Source organism: Typopeltis vanoorti, chromosome 15 (genome assembly GCF_054136105.1).
Source record: "Typopeltis vanoorti isolate ZY-2024b chromosome 15, IOZ_Tvanoo_1.0, whole genome shotgun sequence".
Lineage (NCBI taxonomy): Eukaryota > Metazoa > Arthropoda > Arachnida > Uropygi > Thelyphonidae > Typopeltis > Typopeltis vanoorti.
The window spans coordinates 78413901-78439412 of NC_143563.1; the positions used below are offsets into that span (position 1 = coordinate 78413901).

At 36.1% G+C, this 25512-nt stretch overlaps 1 protein-coding gene across 3 annotated transcripts in view; it reads left to right on the forward strand.

Moving 5' to 3' along the window:
- Positions 1-25512, forward strand: part of LOC150098917 (polyamine-transporting ATPase 13A3-like) — a 434948-nt gene that overhangs the window by 66571 nt on the left and 342865 nt on the right. For all 3 annotated transcript variants that reach the window (XM_090404645.1, XM_090404644.1, XM_090404646.1), the window contains 2 exons: positions 8174-8313; positions 20057-20201. In XM_090404645.1, the coding sequence (XP_090260771.1) occupies positions 8174-8313; positions 20057-20201 (285 nt within the window). The remainder of the gene's footprint in view (positions 1-8173; positions 8314-20056; positions 20202-25512) is intronic.

A 25512-nucleotide genomic window follows, 5' to 3' on the forward strand; every position in this document is an offset into this window, starting at 1 on the left:
AAGCAATATGTAGTCTCTATTTGAGTTGCAAATCAGCAGTTAGAACTGAAGGAAATACAGGAAGATGGTTTGATGTTAAGTCAGGTGTGTGTGACAAGTGTGTACATTATCTTCACTGTTATTCATCATCAATATGGATCATATTATGAAAGGAAAGTGGTGTTAAACTTGATATCAAAATTGGAGATGTTGATCTCAACTCTTTACTTTATGAGATGATGCTATACTCCTAAATAAATCCAGAACAACAAGTCTGCAAGATTTCTTGTCCTAATTGAATAACTGCTATAATAAATTTGGTATGGAAATCATCATTAAATGAACAAAGACAATGAAAATACATTGTCTTTGTTCATTTACATGAGAAATACATCGAAAACATTAGTTGCATCTGAATGGAGAACCTATAGAGCCTATAGAACTAGTAAAACATTTCTGCTATTTAGGCACAGTTTTTAGTGAAGATGGCAAATAAAATTTAGTAATAGCAACAGAATTAGCAAAGCTAATCAATTTACATGTGATAAGTGAGAGATTGGTCAAAACACTAAACTAGTTGTAAGAAAGACAGTTAAATTTTAACTTATGGATCTGAGAGCTGGGTTAGAAATAAAACTCTTGATCAGAGACTGGAGACCATAGATATGAGAGTCCTGAGAAAGATTAGGGGGCTGAATAGATAGCACCAATTGCAGCACCATATTAAAAATGAGGGTTGTAGAAAAGAACTTGATATTGTTGGCATTCAAGAATGTGTTAGCTGAGCTAATCTCAGGTGGTATGGCCATTTAAACAGAATGGGAATGGAAAGATTAGTTAAACAAGTGTTCTTTGCCGGAATTGCTCAAAAAAAGAACCATAGGAAGACCAAGATCTAGATGGATTGATACATCAAAACGTGCCTTCAAAAACAGAAATATATGATCTGATAATATTGGCATTTTGACAGATAGGCTAATCTGAAGGAAAGTTATTGATAGGAAGTTAGTAATAATGTAACTTTTCATGTAGTAATATAAAGGTTAGTCGATTGGTAGAGCCTCTGCTACTAATGGCTCACGAAAAAAGTTAAGCAAGTTTGAGTGTGGTTAGTAGTTGGAAGGGATCAATCATTTGATGCTGTTTGCACACACTCTCCCTCGATGAGTCTTTGGTCTTCCTGGAGGTGTCACATAATAATAATAATAATTATCTTGTACACCCTTCAGGGTATATGTCATTAATTTGATGATGAAAGAAAATACTAAATCTAGAATCCTAGCTTTTTGACTTTCTCTAGCTCAATGCTTCTTTGCCTGACTCTTTAACATTTGTCTTCTTACTTTGTTGTTCTCCAATATGAAAATCTTTCTATCTTCTTATACTTCATATTCTCGTAGCTTTATTTACTCAAGCTATGCAGCTATTTTCCTTGGTGATTCTGATTATGTTCTGACATTTGGGATGGCACATTAAAATAACTTGACCACTCTTAATTTTGCAAAATTATTAATGCATCACACAGTCAGAGGCATAGTCACATTAAAAAAAAATAAATAAAAAACCCATAATTATGAATATGCCAAGGGTGCCAAAAACATAGCTATATCGCTACACAAAGTTTTCTGTCATCTGTCTATGATAAAAGTCGCCAAGAGCAAAATATATGCTAATAAGATCGCTATTGGTAAAATAGTGTATATCACATCAGGTATGTTATGTGAGAAAAAAAAAGTTTTTAGGAAACAGAATTTATTGTGGTTTTCATTACTTTTTTTTTTGATACTGTCATATTTTGCATTCTATGGCAACTAATTTCTGATCTAACCTACAACGCAACTAAGTGAAAAAATATCCTGCAATTTGTTTTATAAAAAAAACAGCTTCAACTATGGAAGATTATCAAGATGTTAGAGCAGAGCTAATGATAAATGCAATTCTATATGTTGTTTTGAAATAAGACTGTTGCATCATGGAGCACACTGTTAACATAGAATGGAACAGTCCATTTTCCAAACTATTTTTGATGAAAATTATTTACTGATAAGATTTGAAAAAAAAGACAATTATACTTTCATTATGTTTTGATGTATATGGATAAGGGAATCAATTGCTTAAAAATTAAAATATATTGCAGATGATTTGAGATTAAAACTTTTCAATGTGTCAGTTCATATTCCCCCCCCCCTTCCCTTTGTATTTCTCACTTTTTCGACTTGCTTAGACACTACTTGGAAAGAAGTCAGTGGACCCCTTTGCTTCTGGACAATCAATGCATTGCTTCCTATTTGTGGAGTTTGTACAGAACTGATGTTGTCTCTTTCAGCAAAACAATCCACTGTGTCATAAGGCTGTGTTGCTGTAACTGCATGGTTTGTGAACATGAATTTCACCACACTTGACTGACCTCTAAAGGGTCCTGATCTTAACTCTATTGAACATCTGTGGGATGAACTGGAGTGATGGGTGAGGTGAAAGGATGTCCATCCCCACAACATTCCATGACCTCATTACATGCCTACAGGAAGAATGGTCCAAAATTCCCATTGCTTATCATACACTTGTGGAAGGTATTTCCTGTAGGTGCAGTCATTGTATTGAAATGAGGTCCTACTGTAAAAATGTTATGTTGATTATGTCAACTGCGCAATTTATCTGTATCTAATTATCTTGCTTTGCTTTTGTCTTTACTACACTTGTCTTTCATTATTATGGTTGGCCATCTTAACTTCTGACTGCCACCATGTATATGCTTATGCTATATATTATCTCTCACACTCTGTAATCTAGCAAATTTATTTATCGAATACACCAGTTAGACTGTATATTGAGAATGAGAGTATAAGACATTATTCAAGGATAATACAGGTATCCAAATTGTATTCTCATTCCCTGCATTTTCACTATATAATTTAAGGATACAACGTACTAGGATATACATTAAAATAAATTTTAATATATTTCAATATTTCGGCAACATCACGTTGCCATTTTCAAAAACTTAAGTGAAAGACACGTGCATGCAGGCACAACAAAACAGTAAGTGAGGAAGAAGTAGGAAGCTATTATTTCACAAAGTCCTGATTGTGCCCTCTAGTGGGCAATGTTGGTATTCTTGGGCAATTGGACTGATGTAGGTTTCCCAAATTTGAGGAAGTCTCATGCAGCCAAATTTGTTGAGGTTTGGATCGTTTCTTAGGGCTGAAGCTGATTCCACGAAAAGCCTTTCATATCTGTATTTGCTACAGTGTATTATCCTGGCTCTCTTCCACTGTATTCTATGGCATGTATCCAGCGCATGGTCAGCAAGACCAGAGTGGCTGTATTGGTGAAAACGGATGTAGTCCTTGTGTTCTGAAATTCTGATATTTGCTGTCCTGCCTGTTTTGGCCAAAGTAGGACAGCTTACAGCTGCAAGGGACTTGGTATACACCAGGTAGGTCTAGGGGGAGGGAGGTTGGTCTTTAGTAGAGCGGATAAGGGATGCCAATTTTTTATGTGGTCTGTAACAAGAAGTTAAGTCATGCTTTTTTAAGATTTTTGTGATTTTTTCAGAGGTGCCTCGGATGTAGGATATGGTGATGGATTTAGAGTATTCCTTGTTGTGAGGGGGAGGAAGGTTGTGGTTTACTGGTTTCAATATTTTTTGGATTTTTTTGGGGGGGGAGGAGGAAAAAAACAACTGCATTCCTTTCTTAGATACACTAGTCACCCGCCAGCCTGATGGAACCTTGGTTTTCTCAGTATATAGAAAACCCACCCATACAGGCAGATACATTCACCAACAATCCCACCACCCCTCCTCACAACAATATGGAGTCAGGGGGGGGACCTCCCCTCGATGAGTCTTGACAGACTTTATGTCTTAGGAAGGACCTCCCTCGATGAGTCTTTTGACTCCTTGGAGGCCTGAATAATAATAATAATAATAATAATAATACACAACAGGGCTAAACTTATCTGCTCGAATGACAATGCCCTAACCACCAAACTAAACCACATTCTCAACACTTTCTCAGCCAATGGCTACATCCAACCCCCCCCCCAAAAAAAAATCCAAAAAATATTGAAACCAGTAAACCACAACCTTCCCCCCCGCCTCACAACAAGGATTACTCTAAATCCATCACCATACCCTACATCTGAGGCACCTCAGAAAAAATCACAAAAATCTTAAAAAAACATAACTTCTTGTTACAGACCATATAAAAAATTGGCATCCCTTATCCACTCTACTAAAGACCAACCTCCCCCTTAGACCTACCTGATGTATACCAGGTCCCTTGCAGCTGTAATCTGTCCTACTTTGGCCAAACAGGCAGGACAGCAAATATCAGAATTTCAGAACACAAGGATTACATCTGTTTTCACCAATACAGCCACTCTGGTCTTGCTGACCATGCGCTGGATACCTGCCATAGAATACGGTGGAAGAGAGCCAGGATAATACACCGTAGCAAATACAGATATGAAAGGCTTTTCATGGGATCAGCTTCAGCCCTAAGAAACGATCCAAACCTCAACAAATTTGGCTGCATGAGACTTCCTTAAATTTGGGAAGTCTCATGAGACTTCCTTAAATTTGGGAAACCTACATCAGAAGATCTTCAGCCCAATCACCCAAGAATACCAACATTGCCTGCTAGAGGGCACAATCAGGACTTTAGGAGAAATAATAGCTTCCTACTTCTTCCTCACTTACTGTTTTGTTGTGCTTGCATGCACGTGTCTTGTACTTAAGTTCTTGAAAATGGCAACATGACGTTGCCGAAATATTGAAATATATTAAAATTTATTTTAATGTATATCCTAGTACGTTGTAATTTCCTTAAATTATATAGTGAAAATGCATAACCAACGTCTAAGCCTTTCCACGAACATTCCCTGCTTTAACTTAATTTTTTCTTTAGTCAGACATATCATTTAAATAAAAATCGTACATATTACTCGCACACAGGTTTAAATTTTTTGGAGATAGTGTATTGATACTTCACAGCTCAGTATGTTGTTTACAAACCATTTATTAAAATCCAAAGAATATTTACGATAGATACATTACACATTAGATAGATACAAATTCCTTATTCTTCTAAACGCTAGTTCTGAGTTATCATATGACTTAAACATAACATTATGCAATAATGAGACACACGGGTCAAGCTTAAATTACTCTTACTTATACAATGTCTCATTGGCATATTACACACAATAGATTCATGCATTCTCTATACATATTTTCAGAAATACAGTTACAAGTTTCCTTCTCACAAACAATCCACATTAACTTCACTCACTGTGTTGCTCTTTTCTTTCCTAACAGCCTGACATAATGTCTCCCTCGTATTGTGGAGGATAACTGTTCCCTTTTCTCTCTCTCGATCATGAATAGCAGAGATCTTCAGATTAGAGAATGCCTTGAGAACTGAAAACATGGACCAATGAAGCTTCTCTTTCTTTTCCTGACCGAGAACGGCAGTGATCACAGCCAAGAGTAAGCATTGAGAATCCTGTAGATAATTTTGCTTGCTGACTGGGTCCCTTATGTAGGCCTAGATTTCCTTTGTTTTCACATTTGCACGCTTTTCGAACTTTTTCGAAAAGTTTCTGTAACTTTTCTCTAGTGGTAATCCTCTTTGTTTTTTACTAATCTTACCATAAATTTGCTGACTCGTGCCACATTATATTAACAAAGGAAATTCCTTTTTGCTGAACACAACAACTTACAAAGAATAATATTTCATTGAACATTTTACATATCTTTTATAGTACATTTCCTGAATTAAAACCATTTCAAACTTACTTTCTTTGTATATTGATTCAATTAGTTTTAATGGGCTTTATAATTAACACTATTGATGCTGGCCTCTTTGGTTGAGTGGTTAGCATATTTGCTCTCCAGCTAATAGGCATAGCTGTTAGTGAATGTCCTTAGGTGGGAGATGAATTTCATTGCCTGGTGTGAGACTGCTGCTCCTCATATTAAAGTCCTGGAGTTGCTTGAAAATGTTCCATGTTTGACTTCTCAAGAGCAGGATTGCTGGCCATGTTGCAAGTATATAAAAAATAAATAAAAATACTGAAAAAAAAAAATAAAATTAATAAAAAAAAACGAAAAAAAAAACTTATCCCATACATGGTATGAATATATTTTCCAAAAACCTTTCTTGTGGTTTGAACTGCATAAAAAAAAAAAAAATAATGTTGAGAGGGTGTAGGAGAGAGCTGCATAGGCTATACATGACTTAATTCTAATAGAACTGACCATGTATAGGTAGAAAATGCAAATTTTCTGACATTTTGCAGTTTGTATTCACATTAATAGTGGTGTAGAGAGGGTCAGTCATGTTAGAATTAGCATTCTTTAATACTCAAACATATATCAGTAAAACACAAAAATAGTATGTGGGCTAAGTATTTTTTTCTATTTTTTAAAATTAATTTTATATATATTTTCAGTATTTTTAATTAACAACAACAAAAAAAAAATTAGAAAAGTTCCATAAAGACCCTGATTGCCTATATAACTGTGTCACATATATGTAATCAGTGATTGTCCTCTGGCAATAAACTACTTCAAATGAAATATTCAAATGAAAAGAACTAAAAATCATTAGTGACACATTCATAAATAATGTTTATAACAAAAATACTGTTAATAAAATACTCTATAAAACTACAACAAAAACGAATCTAGATTACAGTAAAACCATAGCCATCCCATACATTAAAGGGTTATCAGAAAAAATCAACAGAATCCTACAACATTATAACCTTAATGCCAACTTTAAACCACCCACTAAACTTAAAACCATATTCAGATCCTTAGAGGACCTCTCCTCCCATTAGCACATCCTGGAGTCTATTGCATCCGTTGCACCTGTAACTTACCGTTACAGGTGCAACGGATATATATTCATTTCCTGTGTATATTCATGTCACCGTACATTGGTGAAACAGGACAGACAATCCCTATACTCAAGAAAGAACACATTAGACGCATTAAATATAACCATTATGGTGAAACAGGCCTCTCAGACCACGCACTCAACACCTTACACCAAATCAACTGGAAAAGCACCTGCTCCTTACACTGCACAAAAACCTGGTACGAAGGGTAATTTAAGGAATCCTGCAAAATCCTGATAAACCACCCAAATATCAATAACAAAGATGGCATGAAAATTCCAAGGATCTGGATGGCACACATTCAGCCTACCTAATATGAAAGATCCAGCATAAGTCAGGACTCTAGCCAATCCGTAACTAGTATTAGAAACCATTCCATACCAACTGGCTGGAATGATGTTAATATATATATATATTAGACAACACTAATAATAGGACTCTAGCATTGATGTATAATTTTTTATTTTATTTATTTATTTATTTATTTATTTTATTTTTTTATTTTTTATTTTTTTTTTTCACCAGAGGTCAGGCCAACAATTGTGGTAGCAGTTGGTCAGTGTTTTTAACGAACCAGTTTGATTGTAGTATAGCTTGTTTCCTGTGTATATTTGTACGCTCCAGAAGATGACCTTGACATAAAGGTTGAAACGTCGAATGTAGATTTTAGTTATATTAAACTAAAGTTTTTATTCAAACACAGTAGTTGTCTCCATAATTTTCAAAAATGAATTCTCAAGTTTCTATCAACATTACATTCTTTTTCTCCCCAACCAAGTCATTTGTGCCCACGGCTACCACTAATTTTGAAGCCCAGTATTTCCTTTTCTGCAATGCATCAGTTATCTGTAATAAGAACATGTAATATTATTATTATTTTTTTTTGCCACCAATAAATGCAGGCCATGTTATCCTTCCCCATATCCTGCAATGACTATTACATTCATACACAAATACCTTTCTAATTTGTAGTCATTTGTTTTAAACTGGCATCTTACTCATTGTCTCTGCTCTGAACTTGCTAACAGAGAAATGTTAGCATCATTAATCTAATTAATAGTTAGCAATTATTTTATATTCATGAGTATATGAGTATGCAGACTTCTCTTTACATATGGATAAGACCAAAAATATAATTTATTGTGTACTATAATATACTAACCAAAAGAGAAAATTTTCTGCTGTAAATTAGAATGAAAATAATGAAAAATTAACATTTTTCATTCTGCTAAAACACCATACTTTTATATATTTGTTTTTTCTTTTTTTTTTTTTATTATTAAATTAGGATTCCTACAAACAAGAATATGTTGAGAAAGTATTTCATCCTCCTAAAGGAGATTTATTTCTCAGACAACATACATATTTTTATAACAAAAAATTGAAATATATTTGGCAGAATGATGCTCAGGAGTTCATCAAGCTAGAGTGAGTATGTCGGTTTTTATATATATGTATATATATATATATATGTGTATATGTTTATTAGTTATATACATGATATACTGTTGCAACTTTTTTTTAACATTACAACTATAGAAGATTATCAATAGAGAAGAAGCAATGCCTATATCATGGCATGATATTTTTGCTAGCAATTTTTTTTTTTATATATATATATATATATATATTTAATGAAGTTCCTATTTGCAGTTTATTTATGAAAGTAAGCTAAATTATGACAGTAGCAGTAAATCTTCTTAATTGTTTCTGCATTTAAGTGATTCTAAGTTTAAGTTTTATCAAGGAAAAAAGATTTGTTAAAATTTTAAGTTTGGTTTAAATTTCTAATCCTGAACTTTTAAAAAAATGAAAAAAAAAATTCTTAGCTCACCCATGGTACTGATACATGTACACTATACACATATTAGTAACTTGCATTAGTACCATACACATATTTGCACTATTCAGTTAGTTGATGGAGCTGCATTACAAGAATTTAAAAATGTTCCCTCTCACCATCAGCAGATCAAGAATGAGACTGGGACTTGCTTCCTAACTGGTTTTGAATATATAGATTTAATTAGGACAAGAATCAACTCAGGAGAAGAAGTGATGACAGGAACTGCAGAGCAAGTGTTGGAGTATAGAAACTTAGGTTTATGTTTGCTCAGTGTTTATCACACACATATCAAAAGACATAATCTAATCATCATTGGCTCGATATCCCTACATGTGCCCTGGCCTTCTTCAGAAACTTCTGCCAGCCTTCCTTATTCAATGCCAAACTCCTCCAATTTTTGACTCCTAAAACCATAATATCTTGCATCACTCCATCTTCCCATTTTAATTTAGGTCTTCCAATTTTTTTTTTCCCTTCAGGCTTAGTATTAAACATCATCTTAACTATTCTATTACTATCCATGCATATAATGTGTCCAGACCAACTTAATCTATTTATTTTTATGTACTTAATAATGTCTGGCTCATTAAATAATCTGTGTAGTTCATGGTTATATCTTTTCCTCCACACACCATTCTCTTGTACTGCCCCAAAAATATATCTGAGGACTCTTCTTTCAAACAGATCTAGCACGCTTTCATGGCCCCAGTTGAGCATGGAGAGATCACATTGAATGAGTGGTATCAGTGGAACTAGCTGTAGATCTAGGAATGAGTTGTGTTTGTATACAAATGCTAGAAATGTAAGAAACAAGGCAGATGAAATGGTTGCACCCAAAAATTGTTGGAATAAGTGAGACATGGTTTGATGAGGACGACATCCTGACAGGAATAGAGATGGAAGGATATGATGTGTTTTGTGAGGATAGAAGGAGTAAAAAGGGAGGGAGTGCTATTGATGATAGAGAAAGAGTTATGTCCATACAAAGTAGAGGTGCACAAGGGAAATAGTACCGGTGGTTTTGAGGCAGTATGGTGTGAGATAGAGGTGAATGGAATGAAATACTTGGTTGGATGTTGTTATAGACCAGGAAATGTGGATGGTAGTGACTATGAAATGTATAATTAAATTAGCCAAGCTAATAAGAAAAGAGTGATCATTATGGGTGATTTTAATTATGGCAATATAGACTGGAATGAAGAGATAGCAACTGGAAGTAAAGAAAATGAGTTTCTTGAGTTTTTGAGGGATAACTACCTCAGACAATATGTAACAGAGGGCACACAAGGATTGCGAGTCTTGGATTCGGTCATCTCATCAGAGGATGTAATTATAAAGGAAGTGTCAAATCACCCACCAAATCAGTTTTGCATCATAAAACAGCCGAATGTCCCCCTTCACATATTCTGTTACATCATTAATATACAAATTATAGAGTAGTGGTCCTAGTACAGAGCCATGGTGCACGTCACTAGTCACTCTCATTTGCCTTGATTCTACTCCATCATACACCATCCTCTTATATCTGTCTATTAGACATCAGGGGGTGGTGTATGCATGCCACCAGCTTCTTATCTATTTGCTCCAACTTATGGAATAGTTTTCTATGTTGTATTCTGTCAAATGCCCTTGCAAAGTCCAGCAATATCATGGTGTAGCCATTTTCTTTATCCTATTCTGCTTTCTCCTTATTATAAAATGTGAGTAAATTTCTGAGGCAGGACCTACCTTTTATGAAGCCATGCTGCCTCCTATAAAGTCTCATATTCCTGTTGACCCATTTCTGAATTTTATTTTAACCAAATTTTCCAATATTTTAACCACCACTCCAGAGATACTAATTGGTCTGTAATTTGCTACTTTTGTCTTAGAGCTGTCTTTATTAATGGAACTATTTTATCCTCTTTCCACTCTCTTAGAACCTTGCCAGAGCTGAGACTTAAAACAAACAACTTCATCAGATGCAGTGCAACTTCACTTGCATATTCTCGTAGCACATGAGCTGGCATACTTTCTGGGCACATTTGCATTGATATTTTTAAATATATGGAGTACCGGTGATTTCTTATGTCCATGTAGGTTGGGTGTGCTGTCATAGTTTATGCACCCCATGCTACAAAATCATGTCGAATTGACTGTACGATTAGATTTTTATTGACATATGAAAGTTTTAAGAGTGTATAGCGCAACAGCACTCACATTAATTGGTCCAGTGCAATTAATTGTAGGATAACTTTGAATACTTTATAAATTAATATAATTTTAAATATCGAAAGCATCAAGGTCGAAAGAACAATTGCTATGCTTCACGCATGCTGTTGTGAGAAGCAGAAAGGGTTTACGCTTTTTGGTGAGATTAGATTATCATTGGTTAGATTACCACATATCCTCTCCTCCTTCCAATCTTTGTTTCCATAGTTGAAATCCCCAGTAATAATTACCTGCCCTCCACTCATTGTGCTCATTTGACAATGCATACTATCCCCATCATGTTTTCCATCCCCTTGTCTATAGAAGCATTGAACTGTATATTTTATTCTGCTGGCCCCTTTCTTTTAGTGTTACACGGTGATCAGCATTCATTTTAGAAATTATGGACTTTACAACTGTGTTGTAAATAACTATTTTAATTTCCCGAGGTTTTGACCTTCATATTAAGGTCATCATCAATAGTATATACAAGGACAAGCTGAGTTACATTTCACACAGTATACACAAATATACAAGGACAAGATGTGTGAAATGAAACTCAGCTTGTCCTTGTATATACCAGAAAGGTAACAAGTGTGGTAAAAAAAAGCAAAAGCGGATTATGAAAGGAAACTAGCTTTGCAAGCAAAAGAGAATCCAACACAGTTCTTTCAATATGCTGCAAGCAAAAAAAAACTGTACACGGTAAAATGATTTTAAGGAATGACGATGGTAAGGAGGTCACTGAATCAGTCGATATAGTGGAGTTACTGAGCACGCACTTTGGAAAAGCATATCATCCAGGTGGTGACATTGAAAAAATGAAGGAACCATTAGTTTATACGGGAATAGTGATGAATGAAGTGGAGGTGACTAGTCTATTACAGAACCTTAATGTGAACACATCTGTGGGATTGGATGGTATACCGGCACGGGTCTTGCGTGAAGCGGCTAAAGAATTATCAGTGCCCTTGACCATGTTGTTTAATCTGAGTCTCAGGTCTGGCTTAGTCCCGAAGGTGTGGAAAGAGGGGGAAAATAGTTTCACTGCATAAAGGAGGATCCAAGACTATGGTTGCAAATTACCGACCGATCAGATTATATCAGGAGTCATTGTCAAGGTCTTAGAGAAAGTATTCAAGGGAAAAATACAGGAATGGATTGATGAAAACGAGATACTGTACAGGGGACAGCATGGCTTTGTGAAGGGTAGATCATGCTTCAGTAACTTGCTCAAGTTTTATAACAAGGTGACGGCTGAACTGGATAAGGGAAATGGGTTTACAGTGATACTGCTGGACCTGGCAAAGGCGTTTGACAGGATACCACATGGAATACTAATCCGTAAACTACAACATATGGGAATGGATATAGGGTTGGTGAGGTGGATAGGTGGTTGGTTGATGGAGAGATATCAAAGAGTAGTTTATTCAGGAGTAGAGTCCAAAAGACGGCCTGTGACTAGTGGGGTGCCGCAGGGTTCTGTTCTTGGACCACTGCTGTTTAATCTGTTCATTAACGATACAGGGAAGGATCTAAGTGGAACAATTCATTTGTTCGCTGATGATGCAAAGTTGGGTAGGGCAATAGTGAATGCAGAAGATGTCAAAGTCTTGCAGGATGACTTAGATAGATTGGAGTTCTGGGCTAAGGAGAATGGATGTCAATTTAATGTGACAAAATGTAAGGTTATGCATTTTGGGGTGAAAAGATTAGCAGCAGTATACCACATTGGTGGAACTGTACTCCAAGAGATTGATGAGGCCAGGGACTTGGGAGTGTTGGTGGATAGGGAGATGAAGTTTAGGGGGCACACTGCAAAAGTAGCTAAATCAGCTCATCAGTTCACTTGGTTGTTGAAAAATACCTTGACAAGTAGAGACAAGCAAGTCATTGTACCTCTGTAGCGAGCCTTGATAAGACCTCATCTCGACTACTGTGCCCAGATTTGGTCACCTCGGTTCCTTCTTGATGGGGAGGAGGTGGAGAGGATCCAGAGGCGAGTGACTAAGATGATAACAGGTCTATGGAATGAACCATATGAGAACAGGTTGAAGATTTGTGGGTTGCAGAAACTAGTTGATAGGCGGAGGAGGGGAGATATGATTGAGACATTCAAATTGCTAAAGGGATTCTATAGGATTAATTCAGAGGATATTTTTGAGCTCAGGACTGGTGGTGGGAGAACTAGGGGACACCTATGGAAGCTGGGCAAGAGTGTGGTTAGCAGGGGTGTTAGAGCTGGGTTCTTTACTTTTAGAGTGGTAAATGAGTGGAATAAGCTACCAGAGTCTGTTGTGGGTGCTATGACGGTGAACGAGTTCAAGACAAGGTATGATAGACACTGTGAGAATGTCATCGCATAGTTGTGTGGACATGATGTTTAGGGCCTCCCTCGATGAGTCTAAGGACTCCTGGAGACGCCCGAAATAATAATAATAATAATAATATTTGTGTATACTTCTGATGATGACCTTAATATGAAACCTCGGGAAATTAAAATAGTTATTTATAACATGGTTGTAAAGTCCATAATTTCTAAAATGAATTTATTCTACTGGCCTCTATCTCACATTAGATAGTCTCAAATGTGCTATTTTCACTATCCTGCAGTTGAACTTCTACTCTCTTTAAATTATAAATTAAAGATGCCAAGAAGATATATTCTTGGTTTAATCCTTTATCAAAGTGTAAGTAATGTTGCCCAGTCATGAAGTTCCTTCATGACTGGGCAACTCATATATAGAGTATCCCATAATGCAAAGCACATATCTTTATGGATATATATATAATGCTATGCATTATTGGAAAGGGTCACTACCCAGAGTGCTTTCAACCTTTATTGAGGTGATAAAGTAAAGGGGTGCTCATCATAGGCATAGAGTAGTTAGTATGGGGGGGGGGGTACAAGAGAGCCTGATAATATTAGCAGAAAGAAAAAACAGATAGATAGATAAATAGTATGAGAGATAGAGAAAAGGCCTCAGCTCTTTTATATCATCATATCGCCAAAGGGTATCTGTTTTCCTTTTTCACCAATCTTATATAGATGAACGACCAAAAGACCAATTAAAACTATACTGCAGAGATGACTGATATCCAAGATGGTTAGCATTATCTGAGTTAACTGCCTCGAGTTGGCCTTCTCTACCTGGGATTGCTCTCCAGTCATCCCTGCAATTGACTATAAGACTACATTGAATCAAGAGGATGGACCTATTTAAAAAACCTCTCATGCAAAAACAGACAGAATTTTATCTCCCCTTGGTGAGTATTGCTATTTGATTTTTCTAGAATGCTTCTTTCTAAATGCAAAAATCGTCTGACTGAACAATAAAATTTCCTCATTAAAATATTATAAAGCATTTGGATGTCATATTGCTGGTTTTCAAATCATTGTTTCTTTCTAACCTTCCATAAGAGGTATTTTAATTCATTAATTATAAAAATCAAAATTCTCTTCCCATTGCTGTCAGGTGGCGGGTACTGCAAAAAAATAACCTGTTCTGGTGTAAGTAATGGAATTCCCATCACATTACGTAATCTGTTCCAAATATGCAGGACAAGAGGGCAGCTGTAGAATGCATGTTCTACTGTTTCCAATCGGTAACAGATGTCACAGATTTAATCTTCGATGTTAAAGTACCTTCATTTGATGGTATTGACTGGAAGGTGGCCATATGCAATTCTCTGAGCAAGATTCTTCCTATTAGAGTATCCTTGGAACTTTGATGACTTATTAAACAAAGTTCAACCTTTATTGAGGCCTCATCAGTGGGAACTTAAAAGTGATATTGAGGTCTCATCAGTGGGAACCAATCTTAGAAGTGATACCAAGGTTGAAGTAATACTGAAGTCATATTTCCATATACAAGTAGCCAAAAGGTGTCGCACCATATTACTAAAATACTCTTGATAAGAAATAGATGTTGAAAAGTTTTTCCACTTGCTTATACTATAAATTAAAGATGCCAATAAATTATATTCTTGGTTTAATCCTTTATCCAAATGTAAGCAAACAAAGTTTGCACATGAAGTAACTTGATGACGACTGGGTAACTTATATATAGAGACTAATGACTTCACATCACTTGCCTTAGTATCCTATAATACAAAGAACATATTGTTACATATCTGTAAGATTATAATAAGATAATAAGATTACATATCACCAGAGGGACATGCAGGTTTTTCTCTCCAGTCCATAAACTAAATTTCTTCCTCGTCTATCTGAAAGACAAAATATCCTCCTGTCTCTTATCTTGGAGTTTACAGGATCTCTTGTTCTTGTGGTCTTTGTTATTATGTGCAGACTGGTTGTTGCCCATATTCATCTGGAGAAAGATCAAGAGTATATTTTATTCCAAGAGTCTGATAAATTTGGTTTAGATGGTCTAGCTATTCCTCATCAGTTAGCCGTAGAATTTATTGAAACAAAGCAAAATCGTACACAAAAGTTATTTTCTTTTGGAAAGATTACATAAAGCTGTCAAGCTTGCATTCGCAATTATAACCTCAACAAAAACTATTGCCTTAAACTTTCTTAGTTTTGGTAAATCATCCTAAATAACACTTCTCATTCATGTGTTTCATGAAATTGTAATTAATTATTTTAATTTTATTTTATTCATTGAATTCTAATAATTGTAGATGGAGTTATCCTCCTACAATTAATAGTAGCACATACATTGTCACACTCTTGCAATTTAGGTGTTGTTCTTTTATGTTTATCTCTTTTCATCTGTAGTGATAATTATTATTATTATCATTATTATTATCTGAGATGTTTAGGGAGTCAAGGACTCATCGAGGGAAGCTGTAAATTACCCAACCCAGCTACCATACCTTCCCTTAAAATCATTTACACTAGATGCACTCACTACCCGTAAGGGCAAATTATTCCACTCACTCACTGCTCTCTGGGAGAAAAACCTAGCGCTTAACCTTTCTTGACTGAGAACAACCTTAACTTTCATGGATGTCCCCATGTTCTCTCCCCACCTTCCATACAACGAAAAATTTCATCATTTGAAATGCCATAACACCCATTCAAAAGTTTATAGACCTCTATCATATCACCTCTCTTTCTCCTGTTAACCAGAGTCTGTAATCCACATACTTGCAATCTGTCCTCATAATCTAAATCCCATAATACAGATATAATCTTTGTAACTCTTTTTTGCACCCTTTCCACAGCTTCTTTATCCCCCTTGGAACCTGGGAGACCAAATCTGCACACAGTAATCCAAGTATGGTCTTATTAAAGCCTTATAAAGAGACAAAATTACTTCCTTATCCTTACATGTCAAGGTTTGCTTCAACATAGCAATTATCCTCTGAGTTGTATTTGCAACTTTTGCTATGTGACCTTTGAACTTTAAATTTTTATCCACCCATACACCAAGATCCCTTGCCTCTTCAGTTTCTTGTAGCATAACCCCGCTAATATAATATGCTGTTGGAACTCCAATCAACGCCAAAGTGCATAACTTTATACTTACTAACATTAAACTGACAGCCATTTTCGTTTGCCCAGATTTCCAGTCTATTCAAATCCTTTTGTAATTGCCGAATATCAGTAGCATCCCTGATTGCCCTGCCTATCTTTGCATCATCAGCAAACAATTGCAAATCTGACGATAGACCCTGTGTGATGTATAGCTAATGTATAGATTAATCACTGGTTACCTTAAATCTGATAGATTCACATCCACTGTATACCACTTTTTTGATATCTGTCTGTCAACCATCCTCTGATCCAAGTCAATAGATTATGTTCCAATCCCATATTCTCCAGTTTTATACAACAGCCTATCGTGTGGTATCCTATCAAATGCCTTAGAAAAATCCAACATTATCATGGTGTATCCATACCCTTTATCCAACTTGGCTATAACATTGTTATAAAATATGAGCAAATGGCTAAAATGTGACCTTCCTGTAGTAAACCCATGCTGTTCCCTGCAGAGTATAGAATTCTTGTCTAACCATTTCTGTATGCGAGTTCTTACCAACTTCTCTAAAATCTTCATTACCACACCAGAGATACTAACAGGTTGGTAGTTAGACACATCAGTTTTTGCACCACCCTTGTGCAATGGAACTATCATATATTTCTTCGATTCCTGTGGTATCATTCCTGAGCTGAGACTCAAGTTATACAAATGTGTGACAGGCCCAGCCAATTCAGCTGAACATTCCTTTAACAAACGGGCAGATATTCCATCTGTCCCTATTGACAAATTCTTATCCAGGTTATGCAACAGCTATTTATTATTATTATTTGACACCTTCAGGGAGTCCAAAGACTCATCGAGGGAGGTCACCTACTCTATAATAACTCTCTGTCTCCACCACTCAGCCTCATCCACCAACCACATCATCTGCATCATATACTGTCCACCACCACCACCACTAGTATTTTCACAGACAATCACAAACATCCATGCCCATGGCGAGATTCGAACCCGAGGCCTTTTGGCTGGAGAGCGGATACTCTAACCACTTGGCCAACCAGGCTGGCCAAGTGGTTAGAGTCTTCAACAGACTCTTCAACCTCATTTTCATGAACATGAAACTTCTGGACTGAGCTTTATATATTTCATAACCCCCTCTCACTCTTATTCTCATGATATTCTTTCCACATCATCTTCTTCTCGTGGATCTCTAGCTTAATAAGGCTTCACATCCATTTCACTCCCAACCTATTTATTCTTCAAACACTAGGGATGCATTCAGATACTGCCAACTTTTTCCATTCAGTAACTGATACCATGGGACCAAAGATAGTATTATTCTAACTTGATCATAATTTCCAGCTTTGTAATTCAGCATGTAGCCCTGATTTAATTGGAGCTTCAATACATTTCTTGGGAAGTAGATACTTCCCAAGAAAGAACATGATCACTGTCACCAATTGGTGATAAAATAGCCATATTCTTGACAGAGATCCCTTCTGACGCTATGAGCAAATCCAACACTCTTTCACTTCCTTCTTTCACATGCTGCTTGAGAAAGTTATCTCACAACAATTCAATAAATTCCTGTTCTTTCTGATCATAAGATTTCTCTTGTACCCAATCAATGTTTGGAAAATTAAAGTCACCCATAATGATCATTCGCTTAGTATCCATAAGGCTAAATTGGGGATGCATTTCTTCGTCCCCCACAACTGAGCTACCAGGTGTGTAGCAACACCCCACCATATGTGGTGAAAAAAAAAAATATTTTTTCACTCCTTCGCCACATACATAACCATGTTTCAAAGGCATTTATATCTTTATCATGTTTGTATACCATTGCTGAACTTTCACACACATTTTCCCTATTCCTCCTTTGATGATCTAGTTTCCCTGACTTTCTGTATTAAGTCTCATACCAAGAAGTAATTTCTCCAGGCTTCTGATGCCAAATGAATTCAATGTCTATGAAATCTAGCCAAAAATTTTCTGTAAATAAATAATTTAACATAAGTGTCATCTGCAAGTGATGAGTGATTGGAATGGATTTCTATTAGGAATAAAATACTTATTCAGTGGAATGGATTGTTATTAGGCCTGGTGAGTGCATTATATGTGAATGAGTTATTTCTGGTATTATAGCTACTTATTATACTTCCTAGGGATGAGTAGACTCAATGAGGGCTCCCCTCTTGATGAGCTCCTTTGACTTCATCTAGAGATATCCACATCTAGTATATAGTATCTGTCACACTGTTAACAGTTTGCAGCAGGTGTATCTTTGAAAATAAATAAGCATATGTATAATGTTTTTAGAGAATGAAACTTGTTTTGTTTGAATGAAATTCTTTTGAAACACTTGTTAAAAGCAATATTTTGGATTTGTGATCAATATTGTTGTATGCTGTTTTTGTTTAAATTTTAAAATAAATAAACTAGTTAAAGATATATGATAATTGATTTTATATTAACCCCTTATAATATCTTATTATTCATTGTATCTTTTCTTAAATATAAAGAGCCAATAGGCTTCATTTCAGCGATATAAACGTTATTCAAATTAAGGTGATATTAAATCCCACATTGTTTTAAAACTGAATAACAAACTCAAAGATTGGAATCAGAGAGTTTCATGCCGAATATAGTAAACTATAAAAGTATCGGCGGTTACTAGCGTGAGCTAATGCAAGTAGTCGTAGTACAATCTCAAGCAACTTGTTGCAAAGGTGGAGAAAGTTCTGATCGCTAATCTTGGTATTTTCCATAATGTAAAAATACATTTCCTTGGAAATGTATGCTGTTATTACATTATGATGGGAGGTCACTACCCAGACCGGTTTCAGCCTTTTTTGAGGCTTCATCAGTGAGTAGCTAGACCAAATAGATACCAAAGGGTATAGCAAAAAGAACTTATATACTTTGCTCTACGAGTTGTCAAACAGGTGCAACCACTAAGTTACTTAAATATAAAGAGCCAATAGGCTTCATTTCGGCGATATAAACATTATTCAAATTAAGGGATATTAAATCCCACATTGTTTATATCGCCGAAATGAAGCCTATTGGCTCTTTATGTTTAAGTAACTTAATGGTTGCACCTGTTTGACAACTCGTATAGCAGAGTATATAAGTTCTTTTCGCTATACCCTTTGGTATCTATTTGGTCTAGCTACTCACTGATGAAGCCTCAAAAAAGGCTGAAACCGGTCTGGGTAGTGACCTCCCATCATAATGTAATAACAGCATACATTTCCTAGGAAATGTGTTTTTACATTATGGAAAATACCAAGATTAGCGATCAGAACTTTCCCCATCTTTGCAACGAGTTGCCTGAGATTGTACTACGTACTAGGACTACTTGCATTAGCTCACGCTAATAACCGCCGATACTTTTATAGTTTACTATATTTGGCATGAAACTCTCTGATTCCAATCTTTGAGTTTCTTATTCGGTTTTAAAACAATGTTGGATTTAATATCTCCTTAATTTGAATATTGTATCTTTATTTTTGTAATTTCACAAATCACAAAATGCTGATTTCTTGTAACCATGAAAAATATATCAAAATGGGATGTATTTTTTCTTTACATAAAAATGGTTTTTAATTGCATTAGCAAAGTTCGGTCTTTATAAAATCTCCTTGAAAACATTATATTTTGTATTGTTTATGTTGATTAGAGGACTTGAGGTAAGAAGTTGTTCCACATTTTATGCACTATCTGGAGGCCTTCACACCACAGAAGCAGCATTTCGATTGCAGTTCTATGGGAAAAATTCAATTTTTGTTGAGGTCAAGCCAGTTATGAAACTTATCCTTTCAGAGGTTAGGATTTTAATATTTATGTTTTTCAGATCAGTTATCATATAATACAAGGATTTATCTTCTTTTTTCACTATTTTCTTATTAAATTTATATATAATAAAATTTATTTGCTGTATTACCTGCCTTAATTAAATTGACTGCCATTAATAATTGAGCTTGTATGAAAGAAAAAAACAAATAAAACTCTGTGCCATTTTTGATGTGAATTGCATTGCTTAGTCAAAAAGTGAGAAACCTTCTTCAGGTATCATATAAGCATTAAAAATGCATTAATAGCAGGCTGAATATAGTGTGACATAAATTTTCTATTAATGGAAAGTGTCTTGAGTCACTCAAGTAGTTGTATACATTAATCCTTTAGTGATGATGGTAGTTGACCTTGTGTCCATGCATTATATTTTTAATACATTATGCATCTCAGTTGGATGAAGAACTGGAACTGAGTAGGCAGGGAAGATATCTGATTTCAGCATCATAATTCTCACTGACAGATAAGAATGAATAACAATAATAATTATTTTTGTTTGCTCCTCCACTCAAAGGGGGGGACTCATTAGATACTCCGAATATCTAATAATAACCCCTTTCCCCACACTCAACTACTAGCCATGAAAGGAATCTGGATCTCATGCTTCCTATCTACACCTTTAGCCAGTTTTTCAAGGGTTACCCTGAATTCTGATCTTTTAGAGAAACTTTTAATTATTTACACAAAAACACAAGGATGAGTAATACTGTTTATTTATTGGAAGTTATTCCACTTGGTTATCCTATAAATTAAAGATACCAAGAAATTATATACTTGGTTTAATCCTTTATCCAAGTGTAAGCAAACAAGTTTTGCACCTAAAGCATTTTCAGGACTGGGGCAAACTTGTATATAGAAACTAATGAGCCCTATAATAAAGAATAGCATTATGAGAGGAGTCATTTATGATGACGAGACCTCAATAACGGTCGAAACCAGTCTGAGTAGTGCCCCTTTCATAATGCATTATACGTGTCTGCAAGGATATGTGCATTGCATTATGGGATACTAAGGCTATGATGAGAAGGCATTAGTTTCTATATATGAGTTGCTCAAGTCCTGAAAATACTTCAGGTGCAAGATTACACTTGGATAAAGGATTAAACCAAGTATATAATTTCTTAGTATCTTTAGTTTACTGTTTATTTAGATAAACCCAAATACATTGGTCTGAAAATTACAGGCCATCTTCGGTGGTAGTGATGATGGTTGATTACAAGGTAGAATGCAAACAATGGATTTATTTGAAACAGAAAGAGTCACACAGTGTTATACAACAACATAATAAAAGTGAGGAAACATAGTCTTATTAGAATAACACATCATTAAAGGATTTTTTTTTTGGTTTTGTTTTACAGTTAATGTTTAAGTAAGAGCGGCTGTAAACATTGTACGCTACCGATATTATTAGTGTGGGGTTTTTTATTCTTGCTTAAACTAAATACGAAATCGTTAATATTAGACCTAGTAACCTGCAGAAAAAAAAAAAAAAATGGAGGCGGCATTGTCATTCCATGATTTTAATTTAGATTTCAGTCGTTTTGTTAAGTGTGAGGGCTGTTATATGTATTCCTTCGATTACATAAATGATTTGTGGATGTTTAGTGCGGATGGAAGAAGGGTGTGTGCGAAATGTGACCTGAACGAGGAATTGATGAAGGTGAATATGAAATTGATGACAGAAAGTGCTAGTACCTATTGTGTCGCGAGTGCACGTTTGAAAGAGGAGGATGGTGAGAAAGACAGGCTAAAAAATGTTAAAAAATCAGGAAAAAAGAAAAAGAGCGATTTGACAACCGTAACGGATGTTAAAAGGGACGAAAGTGAGGCAGAAAGAAACGAAATTGAGAGAACGAATGAAAGTAGAAATGGCGTGATGCAGAAATCGCAAGTAAAAAAAATCGAAAGAATGAATGATAGCGAAAAAAGAATGAATGATGGCGAAAGTTGGACGCATGTTGGAACGAAAGTACTGAACCAAAGAAAGATGAATGACAGTAAAAGTGAGAAGAATGATAGCAAAAGTTGGACGCATGTTAGTCCGAAAGTACAGAAACAAAGAAAGATATGTGAGAGTGAAAGTGAGAAGAATGATAGTGAAAGTTGGACGTATGTTGGACCGAAAGTACGGAAACAAAGAAGGTTGAATGAGAGGGAAAGTGAGAAGAGGGGGTCGAGAGTTAGAAAGTTAGAAAGATTTAATGATAGAGTGAATGTGTCGCGAGGTTCGGAAGGTGAATTGGATTGGATGAAGCAAGAAATGAAATGGATGCGGAATGAAATTAAGAAAATTCAGGTCAAAACTATTAAAATAAATCACGATGGCATGAAAGAGTTAACGAAAGATGAGCGAGTGGCGTTGTATGGCGACTCCGTTATTAAAGGTGTGCTAGAGGATAAAATGCACAAGGTATGTTTTCCAGGCGGTAAAATGAGTAGAGTGATTGAGGCATTGAATATGAGTTGGGAATGAGCAAAAGAGTTAATTGTATTAATTGGTACAAATGATTTGAGAGAGAACAAAGAGCATGTCAAAATGAATGTCAGGAGACTGCTTGGAAAGATAAAATAGAATAATGTGACAGGAAGGGTAGTCAGTGTGTTGCCTAGGTATGATTGTGGTGAAATGAGGTGGAGAGCAAGGATTATGAATGATATTCTGGCTGAAATGTGAATGAGTTTGAGGGACGAAGTGAGCTGTATGGGAGCGATGGACTGCATTTGAGTGGTTATGGTGTGAGTTGCTTGGAGAGACTGCTGCTGGAAAGTGGAGAAATGAATAGAGAGAATGAATCAGATCGAGAGGGGAGTGATGTGGAAGAGCAGGAGAGTAAGACAGGAGAGATTGAAGAAGTGGAAATGAATGGGGAAGTGAGTGGTATGAGTACAGAAAATGAGAGAATGGGTGTGCAAGAGGAGCAGGGAAACGGGGAGGCTCATGGTGGACAGGGGTACGCAGCGTGAGAAAGGTGGATGCTCCAAGAGGAGGTGAGAGCATGTGTAGGCAGGAAAGTAATGGGATGATCAGGGATCAAAAGGAAACAGATGGAATTGAAATGGTTCTAAAATGAAGAAGGAGAAAGGGAAATGGCCCCAGTCCAGCATGGAGAGATTACATCGAGTGAGTGGTATCAGTGGAACTATCTGTAGATCCAGAAATGAGTTGTTGTGTTTGTATACCAATGCTAGAAGTATAAGAAACAAGGTGGATGAAATGGTTGCACTAATTGCGTCTGTGCACCCAGAGATTGTCAGAATAAGTGAGACATGGTTAGATGAGGATGACATCCTGACAGGAATAGAGATGGAAAGGTATGATGTGTTTCGTGAGGATAGAAGGGGTAAAAAGGGAGGGAGAGTGCTATTGATGATAGAGAAAGAGTTATGTCCATACAAGGTAGAGATGCAAGAGGGAAATGGGGCCAGTGGTTTTGAGGCAGTATGGTGTGAGATAGAGGTGAATAGAATCAAATACTTGGTGGGATGTTGTTATAGACCTGGTAATGTGGATGGTGGTGATAGTGAAATGTATAGTCAAATAAGCCAAGCAAATAAGAAAAGGGTGATCATTATGGGTGATTTTAATTATGGCAATATAGACTGGAATGAAGAGATAGCAACTGGAAGTAAAGAAAATGAGTTTCTTGAGTTTTTGAGGGATAACTACCTCAGACAGTATGTAACAGAGGGCACACGAGGATTAAGTGTCTTGGATTTGGTCATCTCATCGGAGGATGTAATTATCAATGAGGTATCAAATCATCCACCAATTAGTGAAAGTGACCATGAAGTGATTACTTGGGTGGTTGCCAGCAAAGCACGGACCCCTGTGAAAAAAGGGTATATGTGGAACTACAAGGGGGGGTGATTATGAAGAGCTCAGGAGACAGCTTGCAGGTGTAGCATGGAATGAGGAGTTAGCTGGAAAAGAGATCAATGCAGCTTGGGGGATTTTCAAAAAATATTTAGTAGATGCAATGTCTAAATGTATACCATGGGTGAGAAGGTTAAATATGATAGGTGTGAGATGGATGAATAAAAAGATTAAGCATGCAATACAGAGAAAAAGGGCATTGTGGAGACAGCATAAGAGAAGTGGAAGTAACCAATTTCATGAGGTCTACAAAAGCCAGGCAAGGAGGGTGACTTGGTTGGTGAGAGTAGCTAAAGAGAGGTATGAACAGCAGTTAGCTAATGAAGCCAAAAAGAATCCTAGGGAGTTCTTTCGATATGTAGCCAGCAAAAGAAAGAATGATTATGGAAGGATGACATTGATTGGAGGAAATGGTATAAAGACAGCTGTTGCAGAATGTGTGGTGGAGATACTTAATGAGCAGTTCATAAAGAGCTTTCAATCTTGTGAATGTGACTTCATGGAGAGATTAAGAGCAGTTGATGATGGGGAGGAGAGACTGACTGTAAGTGAGCAAGAGGTGTTTGGGGAGTTGAGTAAACTAGATGTAAATAATGCTGTGGGACTTGATAATATATCACCACGTATTCTGAAGGAATGTGCCAGAGAGTTGACACCTGCCTTGACATATTTTTTTTAATACGAGTCTTGCACTTGGTCAAGTCCCTAAAGAGTGGAAAGAGGGCAAGATTGTGCCACTTCATAAAGGAGGTGATCGAACTCAAGCATCAAACTATAGGCCTATCTGTGTGTCAGGTGTTGTGGTTAAGTTGTTGGAGAAGCTTGTGAGAACTAGGATCCAGAGTTGGATTGACAACAATGGTATAATCTTTGATGGACAGCATGGATTTGCTAAAGGGAGGTCATGTTTTAGTAATCTACTTACTTATTACAATAAAGTGACTGCTTCCTTGGACAGAGGAGAAGGATACACAGTAATATACTTGGATTTCGCAAAAGCTTTTGATAGAGTACCTCATGATAAGTTGACAGTCAAACTAGAGCAGATGGGGTTGGATATTAGATTATTGCATTGGATTGGAGACTGGCTCTCTGATAGGTATCAACAAGTTGTGTATGGGCGTGCAATATCCAGGAAAAGGAAAGTCACTAGTGGAGTGCCTCAGGGATCTGTTTTAGGGCCATTACTATTTAACTTGTATATTAATGATATTGGTGAAGATTTGGATGGAGATATTCAGTTGTTTGCAGATGATGCAAAGTTGGGATGAACCATAAAGAGTAGTGAAGATGTTGTGGCCTTGCAAGAAGACTTGAATAAATTGAGTGATTGGGCAAGCAAATGGGGATATGAGTTCAATGTTGCGAAATGTAAGGTTTTAAAATTTGGAAAACAAAGATGGGATGCT